The 27,601-nt window shown below is 33.7% G+C and overlaps 1 protein-coding gene across 2 annotated transcripts; it reads left to right on the forward strand.

Moving 5' to 3' along the window:
• Positions 1-436: 436 nt before the first annotated feature.
• LOC150076703 (18S rRNA aminocarboxypropyltransferase) lies at positions 437-25,629 on the forward strand. 2 transcript variants are annotated; one of them, XM_090385642.1, is made up of 6 exons: positions 437-616; positions 5,722-5,929; positions 8,125-8,318; positions 13,354-13,527; positions 19,368-19,473; positions 25,031-25,629. In XM_090385642.1, the coding sequence occupies exons 1-6, from the start codon at positions 484-486 to the stop codon at positions 25,095-25,097; spliced, it is 882 nt and encodes a 293-aa protein (XP_090241768.1). In that variant the 5' UTR covers positions 437-483; the 3' UTR covers positions 25,098-25,629. The 2 variants fall into 2 exon arrangements, with proteins under 2 accessions (XP_090241768.1, XP_090241769.1); XM_090385643.1 differs by having other exon boundaries at positions 505-616; positions 5,726-5,929.
• Positions 25,630-27,601: the final 1,972 nt, after the last annotated feature.

Raw genomic sequence — 27,601 nt, forward strand, 5'->3', positions numbered from 1 at the left:
CAGAAAACCTACGAGGGAAAGATCAGGAAGTACACAGACCTAAGACAGGAAGTCAAAGAAATGTGGCATATGAAACAAGTAATGACCATCCCCGATCACAGTGTCACCCATCGGCATGGTGCTAATCAGTCTATATAAGAACCTAGCATCAATAGTGCTCAGGGAACACTTACATGGAACTCCAAAAAGCCGCATCCTGAACACCTGTACCTGTACCCATTACTGCTCAGAAAAAAATCTGTAAAGGAGAAAAATTATTATTAACTTATTATTATTATTATTATTATTATTATTATTATTATTATTAATAATAATAAGTTAATAATAATTATAGTTTGTATTTCTGTTATCATGAATTCACATAATCTTGATTGTAGAGGGCGCTGAACGCACTTTTTTTTTATGTTATTGCCTCACTAACGCGTGTATCTAGATATACGAATATCAAATAATTTAACAATTAACACATTTTTTCTTTTAGTAATGAACAGAGGAAAGAAAGGCAAGCATAGTAATAAAAAGCATGCCGATGGCCGCGCAAAAAAGAAACAAATGTTACACAGTTTGCAAGAAGGGATTTGTGGAGAGGCCGACTCGGATCCTTTCGTAAAAGAGGGTATGTGGTCATATGTGATGCAAATATGTGTACTTTCTTTAAAGGAACTGTTTTTACAATGTACTCGTTAGAATAGTTTGGTGCTGAGTCACATTTGATTTACGAAATTAAAGAATAAATATGAAATATAAGGACAAAAGAAGTATCTCACTAGAGCGGGTTTAAACTTGTGGAACTAAGCTATATGTATGAGGCCTTTCTCTCTTACAGTTCACCTGTGACAATATTAAAAAAGGACTTTTTAAGACAGAGCGAGGCCCCTTATAATGTGAGTCCCTAAGCTGTAGCTTGATTAGCTTATGTGTAAATCCGGCCCCTTATCTCACACTGTATGGGAGATTGCCATATCTCTTTCTCACTCGACCAGCTAATACCGGTAAAATCACCATTAACTTCGTGAGAACTCTTAACAGGAACATGGTGTCATAGAAGTATTCCATTTTTTGTATATGAAATAGATTGAAAGCTGAGGTGGAAGAAGGATTGTGCTTATCATCCTGTGGTGCAACTACTTTAAGTCCCAAAACTGAGGAAGGGGTGGGGGGGGTCATAAAATGGAAAGAGAAAAATGATAATTGCATAAAGAATTAATTATTCGCATTTATTTATATATATATATATATATATATATATATATATATATATATGGAATAAATAAATATAGATTTGTATTTAAATTTATAAATAAATTTATATATATTTAAATATATGTATAAAATAAAAAATAGATGAATAAAAATAAATATATTTAAATATATGAAAAAAAAGTACACATGATTATAACACCAGGGGCTCACATTTGGTGAGTATGGGCTGGCACACCTCAGTGCAACCTGAGGCTTGTGCTGGATATCATCATTCTCTTTCTTGGTGATTCCTTTCTACTTCTGACTCTTGTTGTCTGTCTCTCTCAGGGTAATTCAGAATTTTTTTTTTTTTGGCTGGTGCAGCATAAGCCTCAGGTTGCACTATATGGCTAATAATAATAATAATAATAATAATAATATTCACTCATACTTTTCCCCTCTTAGTAGGTACTGATTCAGCTGTTCCTTAAATTTTGCTAGACTGTTAGCTCTGTCCACTGAGGGAGGCATTTTATTTGAATTGTTGACAGTACACTGACCAGATGTAAACTTTCTTTTCTTTTCTCTGTAGCTTGCTCCACTGATGTTAAAGTGTGGATATCTAACTAGATTTTACATGATACAATCCTACATGATTTTTACATGATACAATCTATAGTGGTATTAGATCAGTAACCTTTGAAGGTGTGCTTGGCTCACTCTGGTGTGAGGTTGCTATTGCCATTGAATTTTTGAAATTGGAGGTCTTTGTGGAAATAAACTACAATTATTTTGAAAATAGGCATGCACGAGGTGAATGAGATGTTTGTAATGCACCAGAGGACTTCACTTTGTAATTAAATTGAAATACCGACTATGCCCATCCAGGAGAATGGCCTCCCAAAAAGCTGTGATAAAAATTAATAGCAAAACAACTGGGTAATTTTATCTAGGTCAAAGCAGGGCCACGAATCTAATTTTTTTTTTTTTTTTTTTAATTTTAAGGAAAGTATAGATGTAATAAGTTTGCCACAAATGTTATTCCATAAAGAAATTGATATCTAAATCTTATCATTGAATATATGTGAAGCAGATTCATTTTTATGAGACAAGATTTTATTAAAAGTTAACTGGTTAAATTTCCCTCTGTCCTAACCATTTGAGAATAATCTGAAAAAATACAAGGTGATTAGAAAGTTTGGAGAATGAACTGGTATTCAGAATGATTGAGCTTGCTTATGTGCTATCCACATGGATCTCCTTTGAAATAATGGCCTTGATAATAAATCAATTCCAAGACCTCTTCAATTTCTACTGAAATTGTAGAAGTGTTGCTCTTCAGTTTCGACTGAAATTGTAGAAGTGCTTCTTGTCAAAATGGTTGTCGAACATTCTGGTCTCTTGCCAAAGCTATTGGCTGAAACTTTTGCCTATTTCTATTCCCACCTCTCTCTCGAGAACAGATGGTTCCATTGTCACTTCAACCAATGATAAAGCTATCCTGCTTTTCTTCCAACTCGTGTATTGGTGATCTTGGTAAACCACCTCCTACCATTCCTGGTGCACTCCATTCAATCCTCCTGTGGTCTTCCCTTCTAAAGGATTTCAGAAAGATTTTGAACAATCTTGATGCTAAGAAAGCTCTGGGTTCTGATGATATTTCTTCACTTGTTCTCAAAACCTGTGCTCCTGAACTTACACCTGTTCCGTGTTGCCTTTTTTTCACTTCCTTATTTCAAAGGTGTTTTCCCTTCTGCTTGGAAATTTGTTTATATCCAGCCAGTTCCTAAAAAGGGTGACAAATCCATCCCATCCAATTATCATTCCTTTGCACTTACTTCTAGTCTTTCTAAAGTAATGCAGAAATCAATTAACCACCTACTCTTACTTTATCTAGAAACCTTCCATCTAATCAATGAAGGCCAGTATTGGTTCTGTTAGTGTCGATTCATTGGTAATATTCTGGCTTATTTCATGTATGGACAAATTCAATGAAAACGTTTGGTGAAACTAAAGAAGTTGCTCTTGACATTTCAAAGGCTTTTGATTGTGTTTGGCATAAAGGTCTTCTAAATAAGTTTCCATATTATTGTTTGTAATTGTGTATCCAGTTTTCTCTCTGACTACTCACTGCAGGTGATGGTAGATATGATCTATGTCTTCTAACTTCTCCACTAATGCTGGTGTTACCCAAGGTTCAGTTCTGTCTTCCACTCTTTACCTCTTGTATATTAATGACCTTCTTCCATTGACCTGAAATCCTATCCATAAGTTTTTCTGATGATAGCACATTGCATTCCACTTTCTAGTTTGAGAAACTCTGCCCTGCACAAACAGCTTCTCAAACATCCACTACCAGTACCTTAAATCCTGATCTCCAGGTAATTTTCCTCTGCATCTAAAAAACTTGTTTTTGCTCTTGGCATTTCTTTTCTTCCAAACAGCTGTTCACTCTGTACAAATCACAAATCTGGCCTACCATAGAATATTGTTCCCACATCTGGGACGGTACCCCCAAAACCTCTCTCAGACTTCTAGATTCCATTCAGAAGAGGGCAATTAGGTTAATTGATGACTCATCTCTAACAGAGTCTCTCACTCTGTCTCAAAGACATTCTGTTTCTGTTGCATGCCGTTTCTACAGATACTTCCATGGGCATTGTTCTTCTGAATTGGCTTCTATAATTCCCGCTCTCTCTTTTAAAACAGTCCAAACACGTGCCGTCACCAGCCAACATCCATTTACTGTCAAACTTCAAACCCACAGAACCACCTTTTCGTCTTCCTCATTTATTCATTCAACTGCCGTTTTCTGGAACAACTTTCCTTCATATGTATTTCCTGAAAATTACAGTCTACAGAAGTTCAAGTCTAATGTCAACAAATATCTTCTTTCATCTTGTCAACCTCCAACCCATGCACAATACTAAGTACTATAGTTTCCAGTATCTCTCGTGTTTGGGGTTTTTATAAAAAAAAAAATTCCAGTGGGGCAAAGAAAACTTAGCCAATTCCAATCCTTCCGAAACTCAGTCCTGTATTATCTCGCAAAAAGATTCTTTTACTTCTGTGCTTATTCTGACACACTGATTTCTAGGTAAGATCATATATCTCTATTGGAGATTACTCTGACTTCTAATTTCTCTTGGTATAAGCAAATTACAAATATTGTTTCCTCTGCATCTAAAAACTGGGCATTCCTTAATCAATAAACTGAGTGTTACTTTTCTTCCAAACAGCTGTTTACTCTATATAAATCACAAATATGCTCTCCCATGGAATATTGTTCCCACATTTGGGGCAATGTCCCCAAAACTTCTCTCAGTTTTCTAGATTCTATTCAAAAGAGGCAATTAGGTTAATTAATGATTCTTCTCTAAGAGTCTCTCACTCTATCTCATAGTCATTCTGTTTCTATTGTGTGCCCATTCTATAGATACTTCCATAGGCACTGTTCCTCTGAAATGGCTTCTATAATTCCTGCTCTCTCTTCCGAAGCAGTCCAAACACATGCTGTATCATCCTTTTACTATCCAACTTCTAGCTCACAGAACCAACTTTTCTTCTTTCTCGTTTATTCATTCAACTTATGTTTTCTAGATCAACCTCCCTTCCTATGTATTTTCTGAAAATTACAATATGCAGAAATTCAAGTCTAATATCAACAAGTATCTTCTTTCATGTTCTCAACCTTCAGTCCATGCACAGTGCTAAGTACTATAGGTTCTAATACCTCTGATGTTTCGGTTTTTCATAAACAAAAAAAACTATTATTCTCTTTTTGTTAGAAGTTAGCAACATTAAAATTTTACAAGATTCACAGTGTGCCAAATTCAAAATAAATTTTTGAAATGTTGGAAATCAGAAGTAAATGATACTTTCTAAAATGTTATGTGGTTTTTAAATGTTTTTTTTTTTTAATTATTACAATCAATTTATACAAATAATAAGCAGAAACATGCATATGCACATTTAAAGTTTTGTGCGATTAAAAAAAAAAACATACAATAAGTATTGATATCCATTAAGAAAAGGTTAAATATTGGTGTGAGCTCCAAGCAGAATTTAAAAAACCCAAACCTTTTCCAGAAATGAAAGTTTATAACCTTATTTAAAAGTTTATCACTTATAAGGTGTAGCACCATTGTGTTTTTTGCAATTAGGGGTAAGCCAATATTTGCAAAAATGATGGCAGTTCCTTGACAGGTTCTTGTGTGCAGTTTTTTTAAACAACTATATACATAAAAAAAAAAAAAAAAAATCACTTCAAAAACTTTAAAAGTTTGACTGTATTTAGTAGGGCAGAAACAATTTCATATTTTTAATCACTTATGATCATTTAATGCATGAACATTATTTCTGAGGATCACCTGTTAAGTTACTTGCTATTACCATTGGGTTAATATGCTTTTTTTAGTTGCTGTTATATCATACATTATATAATGTGAATGCATTTTCTAGTTATTAAATTAGGTTAATTTTGTATTTAAGAATTATTATTAACATCACAGATTTAAGAGTTACTTTTCTTTGATGCAGAAAGGCTGCAGTTACCAGAGGATTTTAATTATGAAGTTGAGATTCCATTTCCTGTTTCAATGTGGGACTTGGGACATTGTGATCCAAAGAAATGCTCAGGAAGAAAATTACATCGTCTTGGTCTAGTGAAAACATTACGTCTTGGTCAGAGATTCAATGGCATTATTCTTAGCCCTGTGGCCACTAAATGTGTCAGTCCAGATGACAGGTATGTTTCTTTAATCATTGTTTCTTGTTTTACTTTTTATAAATTCAGAAATGCTTAAGGTGTTTTTAAACTTGTGGTGCTTATGCAGCTACAAATCTAAGGTTGGCTCTCTCTATACTCATTTTACCTACAACTAATTTTTATCTAATACATTGGCTTTAGTAGTTTATTTAAATTGGAAAATGTGCCATTTAGCATCATACAATCTGTATACTAAAATGGTATGTTTCAGTGTTATACAAACTATGATACTGAAATGTACTATATCATACAGTTTTATTCTTGTCTGTAATTTCCTTTTATAATGGATGCATTCATAATAGAAAATCACCTAAATTATTGGTCTTAAATGGTTGTTAATATAGCAAAATCTCAGTATTTGTCTTGGGAGGGGGACTAAATGGTTCAGGATGATACTTTGGGCTTATGATTCAAGCAGACATGAAATTTTCCAATGCCTTGGACAGGATATCACAAGCCTTCCTTCCTACCCACCTGTTTATCCTATTCAGTATAAACAGGTGGGTAGGAAGGCATGTGGTATTCTGTCCATTATTTACAGGCCCTTTGCAAGTAGGACGTCATGGACAGGATACCACATGCTGGAGACCACAACTTAAAAAAAAAAAAAAAAAAAAAAAATTCACACCAGAACTTCTAGAGCTGATTCAAAGAATGATCAGATTAGCAGCAAGTACAAATTGATGTATACATATGAAAAACACTAGAAGGTATGTATGTAGAAGAGTAAGAGAAATTTATCTCAGTATGCTACATAACACACTTCCATATGATACTCTCCAGAAATTAAAACAAATATAAGATTAATGCAAAATGATTACAGTAAAAAATCAATTGAAAACAATCAAAAATTAATTTAAAAATTTTAACATAAATTTTGAAAAACGATTTTCCTTCATCATAAATTTTGAAAAACGCAATGTATGTATAGTATATCAGAAGACAGGATCTCCTAAAGTTTAAAATGGAATTGGGTGATTACCTTATGAGAATGGTACCTTTTTTTTTTTTTAAGATGCAGAAAAGTCTACTTCTTTATATAATTTCGGCCTTACTAATACTGATTAATTCAGACTAAAGAGATTAGAAAATTCTGGCCTGTTTGCATATATTTCAGAACCCAGGATATGCAACACAGAACAGTTTTGTTTGTTAAGATAAGTTTACTTATAAATACTTCTACTGTTTTATTATTAGTTTGGAGAGTGCAGTTAACAGATTAGAACCTGTTTGAAATACAAATAAGAACAAACTTCATGCCTAAATAGTATAGTGTCATGAAGAGGTAAAGCTTTTATGTACTGTGGCCTTTCCTACCACTGAGGTCAAACTGACCTCAGTGGTAGGAAAGGCCACAGTACATAAAAATATAAACTGTAAAACTTCAGAGCTGCTTGTTCTTTTATGTCTGCAATGAATTTGAAAACAAAGTTAATTGTGAGAGAGAGAGAGAGAGAGAGAGAGAGAGAGAGAGAGAGAGAGAGAGGTGGGTGATGCTTGTCATGAATTATTACTAAGTATGAAAACAAATGATGGTAAGAGTTTTCAGAAGTAACCAGTTTTCCAATTTAAAACAAGAAAAAAATAATTTTCTGTCTTTCTTGAACAGCCCTTATATTTTCAAGAGAACTACACAATTTTCTTTGACATCTTAATTGCTATAAGGTAACATTTGTGTCTCACTTTTTTTTTTTTTTATTAGAATCAGGCAGCAAGTCACAATGTTTATGTCATAGACAGCATATTCTTTAACAGAAAATGAACCTAGATGGCCTGGTGGACCCATTTTTTTTTTTAATAGGTTATGGTGTAGTAGTGATCATATTATTGTTATATCTTTGAAAAGATGCCTCCAGGAATTAATTTTTCATCAACATTATGGCAGCAATTAACATGTTAAGACTTGCAAAGGTTATTTCAATATGTATTGTTATTAAGAAGAATGAAACAGTTATTAAAATGTGCATTATATATTTCTAAATTTATGTCTAATTTAGAGCTATGTGACTATATTGTTCGCTTTATTTTTTAATGTGTGTACATGAATCAGATAATTTTTACACATATATTCACTGTTAATATTCTTCTTACCCAGATAGTTATGAATTTGTATAGTTTAGACATTTTAATTGTGGCATGTCATAACTGATGACAGCATAATATTTATTTTACAGGTCCATAGTAGAGCATCATGGTGTTGCAGTGGTAGATTGTTCTTGGGCTAGACTGGAAGAAACTCCATTTTCTAAAATGCGTGGTCAACATTTAAGGCTTTTGCCATATTTAGTAGCAGCAAATCCAATCAATTATGGTCGACCGTGTCAGTTATCGTGTGTTGAAGCTCTTGCTGCTGTATTTTACTTAACAGGTGATTATACTGATTATAAATATTAAAATATTTATGTTACTCACATCAAGCACAATATGTATCCAGTCCTTAAAATCATTCATCAGATAAAGTTTAAATAAAATTGTTTTTAGACAGGTTTTAATTTAATTATGCTCAGTTTTTTTTTTTACATCTGTAATTAAATAGTGTTGTTTTAAGCAAAACAATGTATAAACTATTTCTTTTGTTATTCCATATTAATTAAATGAGGGTATCACTTTACTTATTTTATGGTTTTAACTATGAAATCTACTGGGGAAACTAAATTATTTACCTGATTGAATTACTTACTGGCTTCAGAATTCTTTTTGTACTTTGCATGTAGTTTCAGTAAGTTGTTTACCCTTTGCTTCACAATTGCACTATCTGATTGGCTCTTAGAAGGGGGTGGGAGCTGTGACAGTCTGGAATAGGAGTGGAATGAAACATTTGGAGGGAAATATGAAAAAGAATGATGGACTTAGTTTTACAATTATTTGCAACCAAAGTTATAAAGGTTGAAGTTAATTATGAGAATAATTAAGATGGCTGTACCATCTTAAGTATTCATTTTGAAAAACAGATTTATAAAAAAATGTTGAATTTTTTATTTTTATATGTTTTGTTACTCTTGTATACCTTAAAAACCTTCTTAAACATCTCAGTGATATTGAAACTTGTAGGTTTTTTTTTTTTTTTTCCCTTTCAAGTTGCAACATCACTGAAGGGTTTTATTAAGTACTGTCGAACTTGGTTATAACGAGCACGGAAATAACGAGATCATGGCTGTAATGAGCAAAAGGCCATAATGATTTTAATTTATGCATATTCTCATACAATCCCTCAATGTTATAACGAGCATACTACACGGATATGCTGAACAAATTTTGGTAACTATGCAAACATTCGGGTAGTCAAAAAAACCCAACTCTTAGAATAGATGAAAATGAAAAAGCGACTTATCTCTATGACCATCTGCATTGGATTATTGGCCAATTTATGACCTTATCCTTCCAGGGACGTGGGCTATACAATAGTGCATTGCCGTTCCGCTTGTCGCATTACCCTATTTACAAATTGTCTTGTATTTACTGAACCATAAATTTATTTCTGGACTTCTAAGAATTTTGGAAATGGGACTTCTAAAAACCTTGTATGCATTTAAGGACTTCTAAGAATGTTGTATGCATTTTGGGCTTCTATGAAATTTGTATGCAGATCACTTTATAATTTTAAAGTAAAATCAGTTAGAAGCAAACCCTTCCTTCAGAAACATATCTACTAACAAGTGAAAGTGTCTTTTGATTTGCAAAAAAGTCAAAATTATTTGTGAGTTAGAACGTGGTGCAAAAAATGTTGAAGTGTGTAAAAGTTTTCTTTGTCTTCTTCAAGTGTATCGACATTGTGGAAGAATAAAGATGTTTACATATCGGCACTGGAAAAGAACATAACTGAAAAAAAAAAATGTAGAAAGTGCAAGGTTACAAATGTTGATGAAGCACTGCTTCAATGGTTCACTACAGAAAGAAAAGCTGGTTTTCAGTAGACAGTCCGATCTTGAAGGCTTAAGCAGAAAAATTTGATAAACAATTTGGACGCAATAATTTTGTATGTAACAACGGGTGGCTGGATCAATTTAAAAACCGACATAACATCGTTTGTGCAAAAATTAGTGGAGAATCTCAATCTGCGGATCCAATAATGGCAAATGAATGGATTGACCATGTTTAGGCAGAAATCAGGAAAGATTTCAATGATGAAGACATCTACAATGCCGACGAAACAGGTTTTTTTTTATAATTTTATGCCTGACAATACATTTAAATTCAAAGGGGAAAAATGGTGGAAAAAAATCAGACTTGCTTGATGGTGCTCGTATACGCAAATATGACAGGAACTGATAAAAAAAAAAACCAAACTTGTTTGTTATTGGAAAATCATTGAAACCTCGGTGTTTCAAACACATAAGGAAACTTCCTGTGGATTACACTGCAAACAAGAAAGTTTTGATGACTTCGGATATTTTTCAGCAATACATAAATGATTGGAATAAGGAGCTATTCAAAAAGAAGAAAAATATTTTATCGTTAGTTGATAACTATCCTGCACATCCCTAGATTCAAAGTTTGTTCAACATTAAGCTGGTGTTTCTGCCTCCCAATGCGACATCAATTTTACAACCAGTGGATGTAGGTATACTCAAGAGTTTGAAAGGATTTTATAAAAGATTTCTAGTTCTATATCTGATCAGTCAAAGAGAACAGAAACTTGCCTAGTCTATATCAGTACTGAATGATTGAATGATGTGTAGAACAATGTTACTTTGACAACCATATCAAATTGCTTCAAGGAATCGAAATTAAATTCAAATTAAATTTTCAATTGTAGATGAAGATGATGGAAACAAAGAAAACAGCTTATCATTATCCAAATGGTTGCTACGTAACAATGTTGTAGGTTTAATACAGATAACATCGATGGATTTGTATGAGTTGATGACAACTTGTTAACTAGTGGTCTTCCTACAGTGAGTGACATTGTAAATGCTGTTTTCAATAAAGACAATAACGATGATAGTGACATGATGACAAGTGAAAGTGAATCAAAATCAGTGCTCAAGGTGCAGTGAACACATTAGTCAATTTTTTCGAAGGAACTGAGGCAAGTAATGAGACTTTTAAAGTGTTGAGTGTTTTAAAGGGAAACTTAAGAAATGTAAAAGTAAAATCTTTAAAACAAACATCAATTTTAAGATGCATAAATAGACTAATTGAAATTGTTTATTATTAAATAGTATTGTTTTTAATTACAGAGAAATAAATTGTGTTTGGTATTAAGTGTATTGTACTTTATACAAGCATATTAATACAAATAATATGTAGGTATATACCTATATTATTTTTTTCTCTCTAATATTTCTCTTGTTTTTTGAATATCTTTTTATCAAGTTATTGAGAATTTAAAAAATAGGAGGTAGATTTGACTCATCACTGATATAAAGTGTTCATTGTCTAACGGCCCCAGGGGTTCCCCCATCTCTGCTATCACTGATATAGCAAGTAACGGTTATAACGAGAAAATTTTGTCAGTCCCTTAATGCTCGTTATAACTAAGTTCGACTGTATTTTGACAAATAGGCACACTTTTCTTGTTAGGATGTTTTGTTAAAAAAATGTCAATTAGTAATGTTAGAAACAGTGAAATTTTCAACACATCCAAGGTGTTTATAGATATCCTGTGATGATTAGGTATATGTGTGCATGCATGCAGCAGAGATTACTAGGCTATAAATAACAGATTCCAGTACATTCCATTCGAGAAATGTTCAAAGATGTTTTGTGAAAGTTCTTTTGTTATAAAAGAGTGGTATATGCAACCACCAAGAAAGAATAGAAGAGTAGTAACTAGATGGTTGTAGTGACATATGAAATGGAGGTATAAATGGTAAAGTGAATAAAGATATTTTGCAATAGGTTGAATAGTTTAAATAATATTTGAATTTTTAGTTGGCTTGCCTTTCAAATTAATTGCATGTCTTCTGGCTGGTAACTTGTGCATTTATCAAAGGACTACTCATTACAAAATGTTTATACTGGATTATTTTCTGGTAGTACACATATTTGAGCTTTTTTAATTTAATCGAAAAGGATTATATTAGGAAAAAAAGTAGGAAAAATAAAACTCCAATAGTCTTTGTCTAATTTTATTTGTTTATTTTTTTTTTAGCAACTATCTGAATTGACTATAAAAGAGGAAACATTAATTTGGCATTCAAAAGCAATATAAAGAATGTAATGCTTTTTTTGTACCCAAATAGTAATTTGTAATAATTAAATGTTATTGTTAAAAATTTATCCATTGACTATTTGACAGGTATTTTTATTGGCAGTGTATTATTAAAGGAAGAAATTGCTTTTGTGAAAATCCACTCATTTTACTGATGCGTGGTTGTTGTTGTTTGGTTTTTAGGAGCATTAGCAACTAAGGCCATATTGCTCCGGAATATGCGGTGGTTATTCCCTGACCTTTCCGCGTCCTCCGTATTTGGTGGTGACGGGTTCGAACCCTGGTCTAATCAAGAAGCGTGTGCTATGCACTGCTGCTCCTTCCCACCTGGCTACGGAGTCGCCTACTGATGCGTGGTGATTTAGTCAATTGGTGTAATCTATACTTGGTGGCTTTAGCCCTCTATTGTGAGTATATTGGGTTCACCACTTGTTATTCATATAGAGAGGTCTGGATTCAAATCCAGCAACTAAAGGAATTCTTTAAAGGCCTCTTCAGTTGTGGCTCTGGTCAGCCAATCATAAGCAAAGGAAGGAGCCCATCTCCCTGAATAATATTTGTTTTCAGTTTTTGAACTGGCACCTTATTACCCTTGCAGCCAATGCATCAAGAAGTCTCTCTCCCTCCAATCAACCAACTCAGTGACTCCATATTGCCAAAACTTTTCAAATTGAATCTGCCCTTTCCTGCCCAATTGCATTATTACACATCCATGCATATTATTCATTAGTGGAAGACAAGCATGCAGAAGGAAATTTACTGTTGTTGAAAAATTGACTTGTCATTATTTTGTAAAGAAACTGATCGAAATCTTTATCATACTTACGTTGCAAAATGCTATCATCGGGGTAAGAGATTTCAAAGCTACATCTGTTTGTATAAATGCTTCTGCAGTGTGACTTCGAGTCATCCAAAAAAAAAAAAAAAAAAAACTGGCAGAAGTACAATGGAGGATTAAGCCATTTAGCCACATTGCTGTATGACATAAAGTGTGATGTAAAAGATATACCAAGTTTTATATACACACAAAGTAATATATGCTTTCAACCAATTTTTTTTAGCATAAAGATGTCACTTACACCATAAGGCAAATTTAATTCAAAATCATTAATAATATTCATAAATTAACACAGATTTTTCATTTTATGAATTCTAATACTATTCTAGTCATTTGCATTAATTTCAGTAAGTGATAAAATATATATTATCTTGCAGTACGTTAACTTTAATGTTATTTTCATTGTATTAGGCTATAAGGAGCTTGGAGAATCATATTTAAAGAAATTCAAGTGGGGAAATAGTTTTCTAAACTTAAATCATGAACTCCTTGACATTTATAGTAATTGTGAAAAAGGATCAGACATTATAGAAGCTCAGGAAGCTTATTTAGAAAAAATAAAACTTGAAAACCTTGCTCAGAAAGGTAAGTAAACATGAATTTTAAATTATTGTTTGATGTTCCAGCTTTTAAGTGGAATTTAAAATCAGTTTTGTTCTTGGTGAAAGAGCTCTGAAGGTGGTGGCTAAGTGGACAAGTATATCAAAAATGTTCAACGTTCAGACTAAACTTTAAATCATAAAATGGCATAGGAAAAAGGCATTGACAATTTTCTTTTTTCATTTATAATTTTTTATTGTATACACATAAAAAAAAAGTTTCTCTGTAACTCACCATATTTGGCCAGTGTTCATGTGGTATTCAAAAAACTGGGCATACTGGATGTGTAGCCCAGTTTTTTGTCCTATTTATAAAGTGATATACTAAGTTTTTTTTTTTTTTTTTGATACTATATCAAAACAAAACCTGCTATAATTTTTGTAATTCACATTTTTGGTTATAAAGCTTGAATAAAAATATTGCTCTCATGATTAGACAATGGTTTATTATTGGCTGCTTTCCACTCTTTCACATGATGAATAATGAAAAACTGTTGTAATCTAATTTCTAAAATTTGAGAAATAGAAATCTGGCAATTATTATGCTTTTTTCTATGCAATTTGCTTGTAAAAAATGGCACCTCCATAGCCAGGTGGGAAGGAGCAGCAGTGCGTAGCACATGCTTCTTGATTAGACCGGGATTCGAGCCTGTCACCACCAAATACGGAGGATGCAGAAAGGTCAGGGAATGACCATCGCATATCCCGGAGCAATATGGCCTTAGTTGCTAATGCTCCTAAAAACCAAAAACAACAACAACAACAACAACAACAGCTTGTAAAAAACAAATTCATAGATTAAATATAATTTTAATGCAATATTGTTAACTTTGCATGTATTTTTATGTAAAAGTTGAGCAGATGGGCTGAGAGGTGGCAAAAGAAGTTTAACATTGACAAATGTAAAGTACTACATATGGGAAGCAGTAACCCCAGAGTAACGTATCAACTCAGTGGTACTACACTGACAGTGGTAGAGAACGAAAAGGACCTGGTGGTAATTGTACAGGCAGATATGAAGTTTTCTGAGCAGTGCAGACGGTCTGCAAGAGTAGCTCATTGTGTCTTGTCAATGATATACAGGAATGTTCTAGAAGGGATAAGGAGATGATTATCCCCTTGTATAAGGCAATGGTCAGGCCACACCTTGAGTACTGTATACAGGTCTGGAGGCCTCATTTCAAGAATGATGTAGAGCTGCTGGAACGAGTACAGAGAAGGGCAACAAGATTAGTGAATGGAACAAAGGATTGCTCTTGCGAAGAAAGGCTTAAGTTTTGCAAATTACAGTGTCTGGAGACTAGGCACCTGCGAGATGATCTGATTGAAGTGTATAAAGCCTTGAATGGTTTGAGCATGCTCAATGCTGATGGGATTCTTCCTCTTGCTCAGAATAATCACCCGAGAGGGCATAAATTCAAATTGAGGAAAGACAGATGTAGAATAGATGTGCGGAAGTTTGCCTTTAGCCAGTGGGTAGTTGGTTGGTGGAACAGACTTCCATCCTTTGTTATGGAAGTTGATAGCCTAAATGAATTTAAAGCTGAGCTGGACAGGTATTTGGAATGAATGGAGGGGTGAAATGGGAGCATTTTTTTTTTTTTTTTTTTTTTTTTTTGGCTGATGCTGCATAAGCTTGCTTTCTTGCATCATATGCCTCTACTAATGCTAATGCTAAACTCATGAATATGGCATTGCTTGTGAAGAGTACATATGTAGAAAGAGAAAAGAGACTTAAGAGTATATGAGAGAACAGTAATAAATATACAGTTATAATTAAACTGAATAGTTAAGTGTAGAGTGTAAAACTATAGATTTTTATTTAGTGTTCTGTGAAGCTGTAATCTTAGTAATTAATTAATAAGGAGATAACTATATTTACTTTTCACTTCTGTTAAACAAAGAAAAGAAAAAAATTTCAATTAATTTAAGAAAAAAATTGAATGTGTTTGAAATGTAATATACTGTGTATATTACCTAACTTGTTTTCATACATATCACATAGCCAGCTATCCATATACCATAATGTTACAGCTGAAGCACTAGATATTATGTTTGTCACCATGCCCTGTTGAGAGGAATAATGGGCAATGTAATGGATGTGCAGAAATGCAATATTCTCGATTTGCACACAAGTCTTTACTTTTTTTTTTTTTTATTATTATAAATAATGAAATATTGCTATTTGCTAATGCACCTTAAGTGTAATGCAGGTTAGGTTAGTCATTTGCTTTGTCATTATTTATGTTGGAAGACTGAAAGAAGCATTAAGCAGAGTATGTATGTTTGGTATAGCAGGAAATGATTTACCAAGATCATCTATACAATAGTTAGAAGAAAAATAGGATGCTTAAAGTCAGAAATATTTTATTGAGGATGCAGTAGAGCCATCAGGTTGTAACAGAGGTAGAATTATAGATGGGCAGAAGTTGTGGCTAGTGACCAGAAAGTTCAACTATTATATGCACAAGGAGTAAGTTTTCTACTCATAGCCTCTTCCAAATACTCACTGAGGGATATTTAACATAGTTTGGGAAGAACTTGCATGGCAGCAAGTTCATGTAAGTTACCATGGATGCTTGCACAACTAAAGGGAATATTACATGCCAGTTACCGTGCAGCATGAGGAAATTCCATGTAAAGTGCATGTCATGCATAGTTACTGAAAAAGTGGATGAAGTCCCTCAGATACTAGACTGGTTTTCTTCTTTGAAGAGGCTTGATTTTTGTCTGCTCAAGAATCTTGTCTGTGGTGTACAGAGAATCCCCCATACTGCACATGTGAAATGCCCAAACACCCTGTGAGGATTGGAGTGTAATGTACTTTGGGCTATCTTTTTCACGGAGACCATAACCTCTCAGTAGCATTAACATAGCCCATGAATCCTGGGACACCCTCACCAAGAAGGAAATTATTAAAGTGTGGTTTCAGCAGGATAGCACAAAGACTCACTTCCTGGCTATCTATGGCCAAGTTATCTGTCTTGTTCAGAAATTGCATAATTTTAAAATTTTAATTTTAAAATGCCTCCCCCCCCTCACTCACAAGATTTTTCACCATTAGCTTCTTGTCAAAGAAGAGTTATGTGCCTACAACAATAATCTACACACTCTGGGAGAAATGAAAAGCAAGCTATTTATCATCATTCCCAACATGCTACATGTTGGGAATGATGATAAATAATTTCATGAAATTTCATGAAATAATGAAATTTGCAAATGACATTCATGTCTCTAGTTCTCTTTTGCTTGAATTTATTCACATTTTCTTGGAATATCATTTAAATTTCACATTAAATTATTAAAACTATTTATCCAAGAATGAAATCCAGAATGAATTCTCCTTCAAGTTTAATAAATAAATATATCATATTTATTACTTGCTTTATGGACATTCATAAAACATACTTATGGTCTTGCCGAAACATTTATAATACATATATTTATAATATTTAAAATTAGAAAACAACTTTCATCTTATGTTTATTCAAGAGACTGAATATATAAGTGGTTTCCACAATATAGGCACATTAATCAGATCCTGGTCAAGTTCGCAGCAACTGAAGTTCTTTAAATATTCTTTTAGCAAAGATGTGCTGGTATATAATGAAATGGAAATTGGTGAAATAATGAGCATTAAATCTGAATGGAGAATAATCTGCCTTTAATTTCTTAAAGAATTACAGATTATTCTTGGACCTTTTGTGGTACAGAAAAAGTACCATGATCTGTCTGAGAATAATCTGTAATTCTTTGTAAGAAATTAAAGGCAGATTATTCCTTTAATTCTTTAAGAAATTAAAGGCAGACTACAAATTCCAACTGGAATTTGTAGATGTTACAAAATAATAAAAAATAAAAAAATGTGAATGAACCAAAAATTATGTTCTAAATGTAAAAAGTATTTATTTAGCAATTATCCACCTCTATCTTATGTTGATTGCTGAAAGTTATGTAATTTAGTGAGTGTAATTCAGTGGTCTGGACACTTAGACCCCCCCACCACTTCTAAAGAGGTGTATACTAGGAAGATAGCAGAAGACAGTAATACTGCAGTTTACTCAGTTTGACTAACAGCTATTGATGATTCTTATCATAGCCTATCAGCAGATGAAACATGTTACAAGGAACTATGAAGCCACTCTTGTCAAGTTCACAAGAGAAATATGTCTTAGAGAGGATAGCTGTTTGGCTGATTGAATAAGATGGAATAGTATGGTTGTGAATCTGTGCACTGGCTGCTCATCACTAAACTCCATTTGGTTAATGATTAATAAAATAGAAGCAATGGACAATATAAAAGTGGCAAATGATAATTTTTCTATGATGAATCATGTTACAGTCTACACATCAGACAGATGCAGCCAGATAATGCAAATGCTTATAGAACAGTTTCACTAAGACCTATAGTGAAGTTAATATAATAATATGGTCTAGTCAATGTGCTTTGATTTCGAACTCTTAGTTTTATATGTGTAGCGACAAATGGTGCCAACTACCATGATATCCTGGACATTTCTACCCTAACAGCATAGCTGTACATTGCAAATACTTAGATCCTCCCTCCTCGTAATAAATTTTTCCAAACTTGAAATTATTATTTGCAGTATTAAATTAAATTGAACTTTAAAAATGTGTACAGTAAGTGTTTGATGGATTACAGAATTTCAGAAACTACAGGAAGAATGGTTGTCAGCTTCTCAGAAGTAGAATATGGAAAGGACATTCTTCCATGGAGTAGCAGGAAAGAGTAACAAAATAACATTTTGATGGAGATTTCAAACCTAAATAGATTTGTGTTAGAATTTAGAATAAAATCAGTTTAATGATTCTTGATGAAGCCAAAAGAGCAACCATCCTTGCAAATTAAAAAATGGATTAGGTGATTGCTGTTTGTATTATATGAAATAATTGTACACATTTGTAATTTTAACTATGAACTGACTGAAAGCCATTTGCCAGTATATAAAAAGAAATATCACTAAACGTCTAAAACAAACTTTGGGATTAAGCGTTTAGAAGACTGTGTAAGACAAAGGCTTACTACCCCCCCCCCACTTCCAAAAAAGTATGGATAGAACTTTTTTTTTTTTTTTCATTAATAACAGTTAATAAAAATTAATAAATAAAAGGGGTTAGGTTACATTAATTACTTGTGTGAAAGTAGAGATATGACTAATTTAACTGCCTGAGCTGCAGGCTAGGACAATAATAATCTTCTTCCCTTTCATTAAGAAAGTGCAGTACCATATATTTGAAAACATTCTTTTTAAATGATAGTTAAATGCTTAATTATTTTAAATTACAAAGTATTTTAAAAATGTATATTAAAATATAAACTATATTAAAAATACAAAGTATATTAAAATATAAATACTTAATTAAGTATATGATTTTAATTACTACCTTACAAGGCTTGAACTTTGTCCTGAATAGGCTTGTCGAATATTTAGATAAATATGAGTCTCTGAATTTTCATGAGATATATTACTAATTACAAAAGATCTCTTGAAATTAAAATTATAATGAACAAATATATCTTCAAACAGGCCTATGGGGCTGGGAAATTCCATACTGCAATAATTAAAGACAAACAAATTTGTTCATACTGCAATAATTAAAGACAAACACATGTTTGTCTTTAATTATTGCTGTATGAACAAATATATAGGGTATCAGCCATGGTAAAGACAGATAAATCGAGTGATTTTTCTGAATTTAATTGTACTTTTATGAAGATATTTGGATGTATAAAGTATTTTGTAAATTAGTGATAGGGATAAGGAGGAAATTGACAGTGATATATTCTTGTTCATCATATTCCAGGATTGATTGATTTACCACCATCATCGTCATCATCAGAAGATGAAGAAGATAGAGAAGAGTCCTTTAAGAGGGTTCAGCCTGGGGATCTTCCATCCAGTGATACTGAGTTAGTTCCTTCAGTTGCTTTGAAAATTTTGTGTTACATAAATATACTTGTTGTATAACATACAAGGGCTGTTCAATAATGAATGATCGTAATTTTTCATGAACAACTGTATACTTACTATTTCTAGCTGAGCTGCAGAATTTAAGACCAAACCAAGCTGCATCATATAGCAACTGTGCAGTTGACTCATGTGCATGGTGTGACCTTGGTGGTCGGTCAAGTTTATGCCTGTTCAGGTTTGCCTACATAACAATGGACATAACACATGAGGAACAGTATGCTGCTCTCAAATTTTATTTCCATCTCAAGAAAACGTCAGCTGAAGCATATGAAATGTTAAAGGAGGCTTGTTGTGAATCTGCACTTCTATATAGCACAGCTCACAGGTGGTTTAGAATGCTGAAAGATGGATATTATTCAATCACAAAATTTGGTGAGCCTGGAGCTCCAGCCACTGCCGTCACCACAGAAACCATAAACACTGCATCTCTAATCATGAGAGAAGATCATCGTATAACAGTAAGGCAACTGGCAGAGATGTTCAAAATATTAGTAGGAAGCATGCATGGTAATCTATATCACCATTTGCATATGACATGTGTTTGTGCATACTGGGTTTAAAGACTACTCACACCTGAACAACAGGAAGTTTGCATAGAGATTTGTCAGGAGCTGCAACGAGTGGTTACCGAAGATGGTGAGGCTCTGCATAAGGTGATTAATGGCAGATGAGACCCAGAGAGTAAAAAGCAACAATACTTTGTTTGGAAGTCTACATCATCACCAGTGCTGAAAAAAAAGTAAAATTTATGGCTTCTTCAGAAACGGTTATGGTCCTCTCTTCTTTTGACATTCACAGAATTGTTTACCACCATGTTGTGCCACATCATACAACTGTTACGGGACCTTATTACAGAACTGTGCTGCACACTTTGCAGGATTGCATTTGTCTCAAATGACCATAACTGCACACAGTGGGTGGATGCTGCATCACGAAAATGCAAGATTTTCACTTTCCCATAATGTCGTTGAGTACTTAGCCAGCATTAATGTCAAATGTGTTCCATATCCACCGTACAGCCCTGACCTTGCACCCTGCAATTTTTTTAATTTTTTTTATTTACAGAGTTAAAGCAGCTACGAGGAAAATGTTTCCAGCCATCAGAAGTTGTAAAGAAATTGAGGCAATTCTGAAACCATGTCAAAAATGGCTTCCACCATATTTTTAAAGAATGGAAAAAAACATTGGAGTAAATGCATTTCAAGAAATGGGAACTACTTTGAAAAAGATCATCAAAGTATGGATGATTAATAAAGGTATGTTGTAAAAAAAAATAATTTTTTATTGACAGCCCTTGTAGAAGCCAGATAAAGTAGTAACTATTAGTAATTAGTTTGTGATTGGGGCATCACATTTTTTATTAAAGATTTAAATATTGCGTCTAATCGTTGCAGTGGCAAAATCTTTGTGAGATGGTTCTCAGCTCCGAAAGAATAAAAAGTCTGAAGTACTTCGAATATTGAAGGAAGAGATAGATGACAAAATTTCATAGCTGTGTTCCTTAGAAATTCACTTTTTGAGCTATGAGTTGGATCACTGTTATAGAGAATTCCTTTTGAGTATGCATGTTACTTTTCTTTAATTGCCTGGCATAAGCATTTAAAAAAGTCTTCGTTATATTATTTAGAGAAAATGACTGCCATTGTATGAAATTATTATTATATACTTTTGCCTACTTCAAAGTATAAAATAATGATGTTTGTACATTTTCAGATTCAAAATGGTTTTTCCATTTTGATTTCATCTAAAAATTTGTGATCATTTGTTCAAAACAGCAGATGAATCAGTTGTTGTGACTAAATGGAAAAAAAAAACAACTGCCTTCATTTCTGTTGCACTTCATGAACAGTTTTGTTAGCTTTCATCTTTATCAAGCAGTGCCAGATGTGCACAGTAATATGCTAAGGTAATGATAAAATCATTATGGACTATGTCAATACAGAACTGTGACTAGTGCACGGTTTATACACACATATGTAACAGCTCTTCCAGTTTAGTCAGACGTTTCTCAGTAGTTAGGCGAGTTTTCCAGTTTTCAACTTTTGATAGGTTTTAGTTATCTTTCAATTTTTGGTCTTAGTTGTCTTTCAATATATAATACATATATGTATTATATATAGTTGCAATATATTAAAATTTCAACCTTTCTGTATAAATGTACCAAATTTTGTTCACTATTAATAAATATTTCTTGTTTTCAGGTAACATTGGAAACATTGTGTCAATGCAATTCCAAAATAATGAGTGGGAAGCTATCAATCTCTTTGTGAAGAGAATTTCTTCCAAAAACGTGAATGAAGGGATGTCAGAAACATTAAATGAACATTGCCCTTCTTATTTAACCATAAAATGTTAATGGTCTCACATTTCAAAGGGGGTGGACAGATTTTATATGGTAAGAAATGTGCCAGAGGAATCTCATCCCTCTTACATATCTAGGAAAGATCAATAAAGTTTTTATTGTTGAAATGGACTCAGAAAGAAAGATAACTGAGATGCAAAACGTTTCACAATTGTCATTAATTTAGACATGGGAAAACTGGATCTCCAGATGTGTGAGTGACAATCCGAAGCATTTCACCAGTCTAGCTGATTTTGAAGGAGATGAAGCAGAGTGTTTTGGATCAAATTCAAATTGTAACCATATACAAAACTTGACTGTGTCATCCTGAAATAAAACAACAGTCCATAGAACAGTGGCATTTGTAATTACTATGAACAAAACGTTCATGGCTGAGTGGTCCTCTGAAATGCTCCTAGCATAATTTTTTTCTCGGTTAATAAAGGGACATTTAAGACAGATTACTGAAGGTGGGAGAAGGAATCATATTGTTCTGTTAATTCAGCACAATATGCCCATTCATGACTCTTACATAGAGCAAAGTAAAAATTAAAAGAAAGGCTTCCAGTTGATCCAATGTTGTGTGTTCCCTAGATTTAGATCCCTCTTACTGTTATCTTTTCCCACAACTGAAGAAATGATAAATGGGACTAAATTGTGGTCAAATGATTATGTAATTAAAGCAGCACAGAGCTTAATTTTAAGATTCGTGCTTTTTTTTATTGGACTAAAAAGTTGGATTAAAGGTGTAATATACAGACACAGCCTGCATGCAGCCTGGTTCATATCGTTGCCTGCAGCTAGTTCTCTAAGTACTTCCTCCCTGAACTTAAAACTACGTCATGGAATATTATTTTACACTGACTTTTGAAAATATCTGCTGTTAATATTATTTTTTATTTTTTTGTATTTGCTTTCTTTCTATCTTAGTATTAGTAGTTGCAAAATGATGCAAGGAAGAAAACTAATACATTATCAATAAAAAGAAAAAAAATTACCCACTTCATTTGCCCATCCCTTATAATAATTTTTCAGTACTTTTCAAAATTTATTTAGACTAACCACCACAGTTACTTTGGCTGAGAGCTGATTTATACACATCTATGCCACAGCCATCTTTTTCCAATTTACATTTATGTTCCATCCTATGTATGTCATTTCAGAAAGAGTAAAGATGCCACATCATTTAGTTATTGACGAGGGGCATTTGAAAAGTGCATGGTCTGAGTATTAAAGAGTAGTTGTACAGTATTAAAAATTTCTGTACTTAATGTGTAACTCTTCAGATAGTAACCCACCAAGTTCTATGCAGTTTTAATAACATCTTTTTTTTTTTTAATTACAGGTGCTGAATTCAACAAATTTGTGAGAATGAGGAAAGATAGACAAAATCAGTCACTGTACGGTCGTCCAGTATTTGGGACCAGTGCTAAAGACAGTTCATGAGGATTTGATTAGAACATTAGGGAAGGATGCCCCTTTCTGTTCTGTGGTTAAGAAGTGGCGCAACTTAAACAAGGAAGGGAGAACCTGAAATGACCCATGCTGTGAAAAAACTGAAATGGCCATCATTCTGGTTGTTGCTGACATTGTGCATGATCTGGTGATGAGTGACATTTTGGTACACTGTCAGTGTCTTGGGCATCTCATCTGAATGTGTGTACCCCATAATAACAGAGGTGTTTTCACTATGAGAAAGGTGTCAGTACAATGAGTCCCAAAGTTGTTGATAGCAGATGAAAAATACGCAAGAGTTTTCAAGTGAACTTTATATTTAAATTTATATTGTTTTCAAGCAGATCCAGCAGCAAATATCATTTCATGGTTTATAACCATGGATGAGACATGGTTCCATCATTTTCAGCCAGTGACAAAGGAGCAGTCCAAACAGTGGAAACAAAGCTCTTATTCCTCCTCCAAAGAAAGCCAGATTGATTCTGCTGACAATTGTTGGCATTAGTTTCTTGCAATCAATGCTGATGGAGCATTGCTGGTGGCTTATTTTCAAAAAGATCAGAGAGTCATGGGGCATTTTACACAGACCTTTTGAGGCAATTTGCATGAAAACAAAGACAAATGCCAAGGAAATCTCAGCAAAGTAGTCTTGTCCCATCAGGACAATGTGCTGCTCACAAGTCTGTCATTGCCATTGCTGCACTGCCTGAATGCTGATTTGAAATCTTGGACCATCCCCCATATTCACCCATAGCGCCATTAGACTTTCACCTATTTTCTAATTTGAAAAAGTACCTGGTTGGCATTCATTTTCCCACTGACAGCGACATCATTTCTGCAATAGATGCATCCTTGGAGACCCGGGAGAAAACTTTCTTTGTAGCTGGAATTAGTGCATTGCAGCATAAGTGACAAAAAGTGTACTGACTACAAAGGGAACAGTGTTGAAAAGTGGTCTTGCCAGACTTTTCAGATGAACCCTTCATACTTACAAACTTTTCAAATGCCCTTCATACTCAATCCATTTAAAACCTTAAACATATCAATCAGGTTTCTACACAGGTGTCCACTTTCTAAATACTTCAATTTACTGAACTCTCATCTTTCTTGGTTAGAGTTTCCTTGAATAAAACTTGTTCCCTTTGTTTTTTTTTTTTTTTTTCATAATCTGAAATCTTGGGCCATCCCCCATATTCATCAGTAGAGCTACACCTTTCCTAAAATCGAAATGCTCAGGCTACTTTTGATAAGATTCATAAACCCACTACCCCTTCTGTCATACCTATCCGTCCTAATACATTCATCCCTTATTTTTGGATGACAGATGACACCATGTTTCCATTAGCCCTATTATGACAGCACTCCTTACATTACTATATACATTGCTATGACTGTGTTATTATATGATTTATTACCCTGAAACATCCCTCAAAGTTAGCCTGTTTCCCTTAGCATGATTTTCCACTCATTTGAAATGTCACTGCCTTCCAAACATCTTGCCAGTATCAATTGTTGTTGCAACAAATAAGAATTCTTGAGATGTGTGCAAGTGTTACTTTGACCGATATAATCTGATAATGAATGCTAATAATTATTATTACTTGAATCATAATTTCATTAGATGAACACAAATTCTCTCATAATAAATTCTTATTAACCAGTTGCAGGATAAGTTTCCAAAAATTTCTCTTGATTTTCAGTACAACAGATGAAGACGATGATAAGCAGAGGAAGTGCCCAACTGATATCGCAGTAGCATCTCAATAAATTCTGTACAAAACTAAAAGGGAATGAAAACCATTCTTAAAATATATCATTAAGAAATTTTATAATAAATTTTTTATTGAGAAAACGAAGAGGAACTGCATATTGAATTGCTGTTTGTCAAATAATATGCCCATTTAGTTACTTCAGTGGGATGAAATACCTTTTTCTGGCTCAGATTTCACCTGAGCCAACAAATGATATTTCATCTCTTTGAAATAGTTAAAAGCCACATGGCCTATTTTGACAAAACTTTTATAATTTATTTGTAAGTAATGAATATCTAAATCTACAACGGAGTCAAACCATCAATGGAATTCTTATAGATATGCATATTTCCCCATCCTTTGATCAATTATCTCAGAGATCAAGCTCTAACTTTGCAGATTCCAGTGTTTCTGTATGACTGCTTATGTTATTTTATAAATTCTGTTAATTTTTAAAGACCATACTTATTTCCTGTTTACGTATCTTACCTGAAGTCATTATGCTACTATGTTACTTAATAAAGATTATAATTGTAAATAATTATAATTATAAAGATTATAGTTATATTATATTATAAAGTATTATATTATAAAGACCAAACTGTTATAAAAAAAAAATTACGAGACAACAAATCGACAGAAATAAATGAAAATTGTTACAGTAATTTATTTTATAAATATATGTGGTCTCATTTTGAATCTCAATGAAGTCTGGTTCCATTTTGTCTTCTAAACCAATATTTCTCAATTTTTTTTTTTTTTTTTTTCAGATACAGACCACTTTTATAATATACCCAGTGATGACTGAGTGTCTTTATTGCACCTGCTCAAGAAAAATTACATAAGTCAGAATTTTTGGGTTTTGGAAAGCCTTGCTTTCCCAAGTCAAAATAAATGATGGTTGCTTGTCCATATGCCTTGCTTCCTTTTCCAAAACATCCTACAGGTGTTCAATTAGATTGAGGTCAGGCAAATTTGGAGGCCAATCAAGATGGGTGATATCTTCACTGTGTTCCTGAAACCAGTTGTGCATAGTGCATGCATGATGACATGGTGCATTATTGTCTTGGAAGGTCCCATTTATATCTGAAAACGAATGCAACCAGGCAGGTGGCAGTGGTTGCTTAATATAGGGCATATTTTGCTTGCAAGAACTGGGACCCTGGTACATATGGACCAACTTTTCACTGGCGAGATCTACCAGCAGCTCTTAGGAGACCATGTGCACCTGCCAAGTTGTTGCACCACACATGAAGGCATTGGTCAGCACGTTTCATAAAGTATTTGGGCTAATCTGACCAGCACATGTTTGAAAGCCTCCAGTGTCCAACCACCATGTCGACACCACAGCATTTGACATCGGCAATGATCAGTGGTGAGGAGAGGATGCCTCTTGGGTCATTTGACTGTGCACCACATCGTTTTTTGGGATATTGTTCTTGCATTCCCCATATTGTATTGTGATGTCAACTCTTGCACAGCGACCTGCTATTAACCCCATGTGCTGCACAAAGTACAGGGTGCTGCATCCTTCACTCACCGTGAACATCCACCTTACATGATACTTTACAACTGTTGGCACAAATGGTTTGTCCATTGTACACCTTAAGCACAGTGGGCCATGAGCAACACAAGACATGCTTTTCCAATATGGAAGTACCTCATGCATGAGCTCCCACAATCATGCCCTTTTGAAGCTCTGTGATACCTTTATTACATCCATGTCCCACAACTGGTACTTGATCACTCACTTGCAGGACCAGATGCAATACACACTGAAGCTGTTTGGCTTTTCATACTGCAAACTATACAGCATAGTCCATTACAGATGAGGTATTCAATTTCAGTGATTACTAAGTGTATATATATATATACTGTATCCTGTATGCTTATACTTGTATATTATATTTAGACCACTTTCGTGTTTAGAAGCTACAGACTACAAAAAATATTAAACTATGTGAACAAATACAGGGTTGTTAAAATTAAAGTATCCCTAATGTAGAAGGCTCTGGAGCGAGTTCTAAGGCTCGTACTGAAGAGAAATTTGGACAACAGATACATTAAAGAACGCACTCGCCATTTATTGGAAAAAATATTACAAAATTTGTCACTATATGGCACTGTGGCAATACAAATCACTTGAACAGCACTACAATTGTTCAGTGTGCCCTCCATTTTGGTCAACAACAGTTTCCATTTGAAGAACAGCAGAGTGTAACATGTCAACTGGAATAGCCAGCACATGGCATTTAATGCTGTCCTACAGATCTGCCAGAGTTTGACATCCATCCCAATACACCTGGTTCTTCCAAAAAACCCACAACCTAAAGTTATATGGGGTGAGGTCCGGTGATCAGGGTGGCTAAGATGTCTGGAAACAACAGCTAATGATCCGTTCTTCTGTAAAGTGTTGCCTTAGCAATCTTTGGACACAACGGTGGATGTGGGGTGGTGCACCATCTTGCATGAATATGGTATCCTGAAGGCATCCATGTTGCAGCTCTGGTATTGCAAAAT

This window comes from Mastigoproctus giganteus, chromosome 12 (assembly GCF_048544385.1).
Source record: "Mastigoproctus giganteus isolate SK-2022 chromosome 12, ASM4854438v1, whole genome shotgun sequence".
NCBI lineage: Eukaryota > Metazoa > Arthropoda > Arachnida > Uropygi > Thelyphonidae > Mastigoproctus > Mastigoproctus giganteus.

What these genes read in the sequence shown, in the direction of transcription:
- LOC150076703 (XM_090385642.1), top strand. Translation starts at nt 484, where the DNA reads ATGAACAGAGGAAAGAAAGGCAAGCATAGTAATAAAAAGCATGCCGAT. An exon ending in TGAAAACCTTGCTCAGAAAG is followed by an intron (nt 13,528 to 19,367) that starts GTAAGTAAACAT and finishes ATCATATTCCAG; the next exon opens with GATTGATTGATTTACCACCA. An exon ending in CTTCCATCCAGTGATACTGA is followed by an intron (nt 19,474 to 25,030) that starts GTTAGTTCCTTC and finishes CTTGATTTTCAG; the next exon opens with TACAACAGATGAAGACGATG.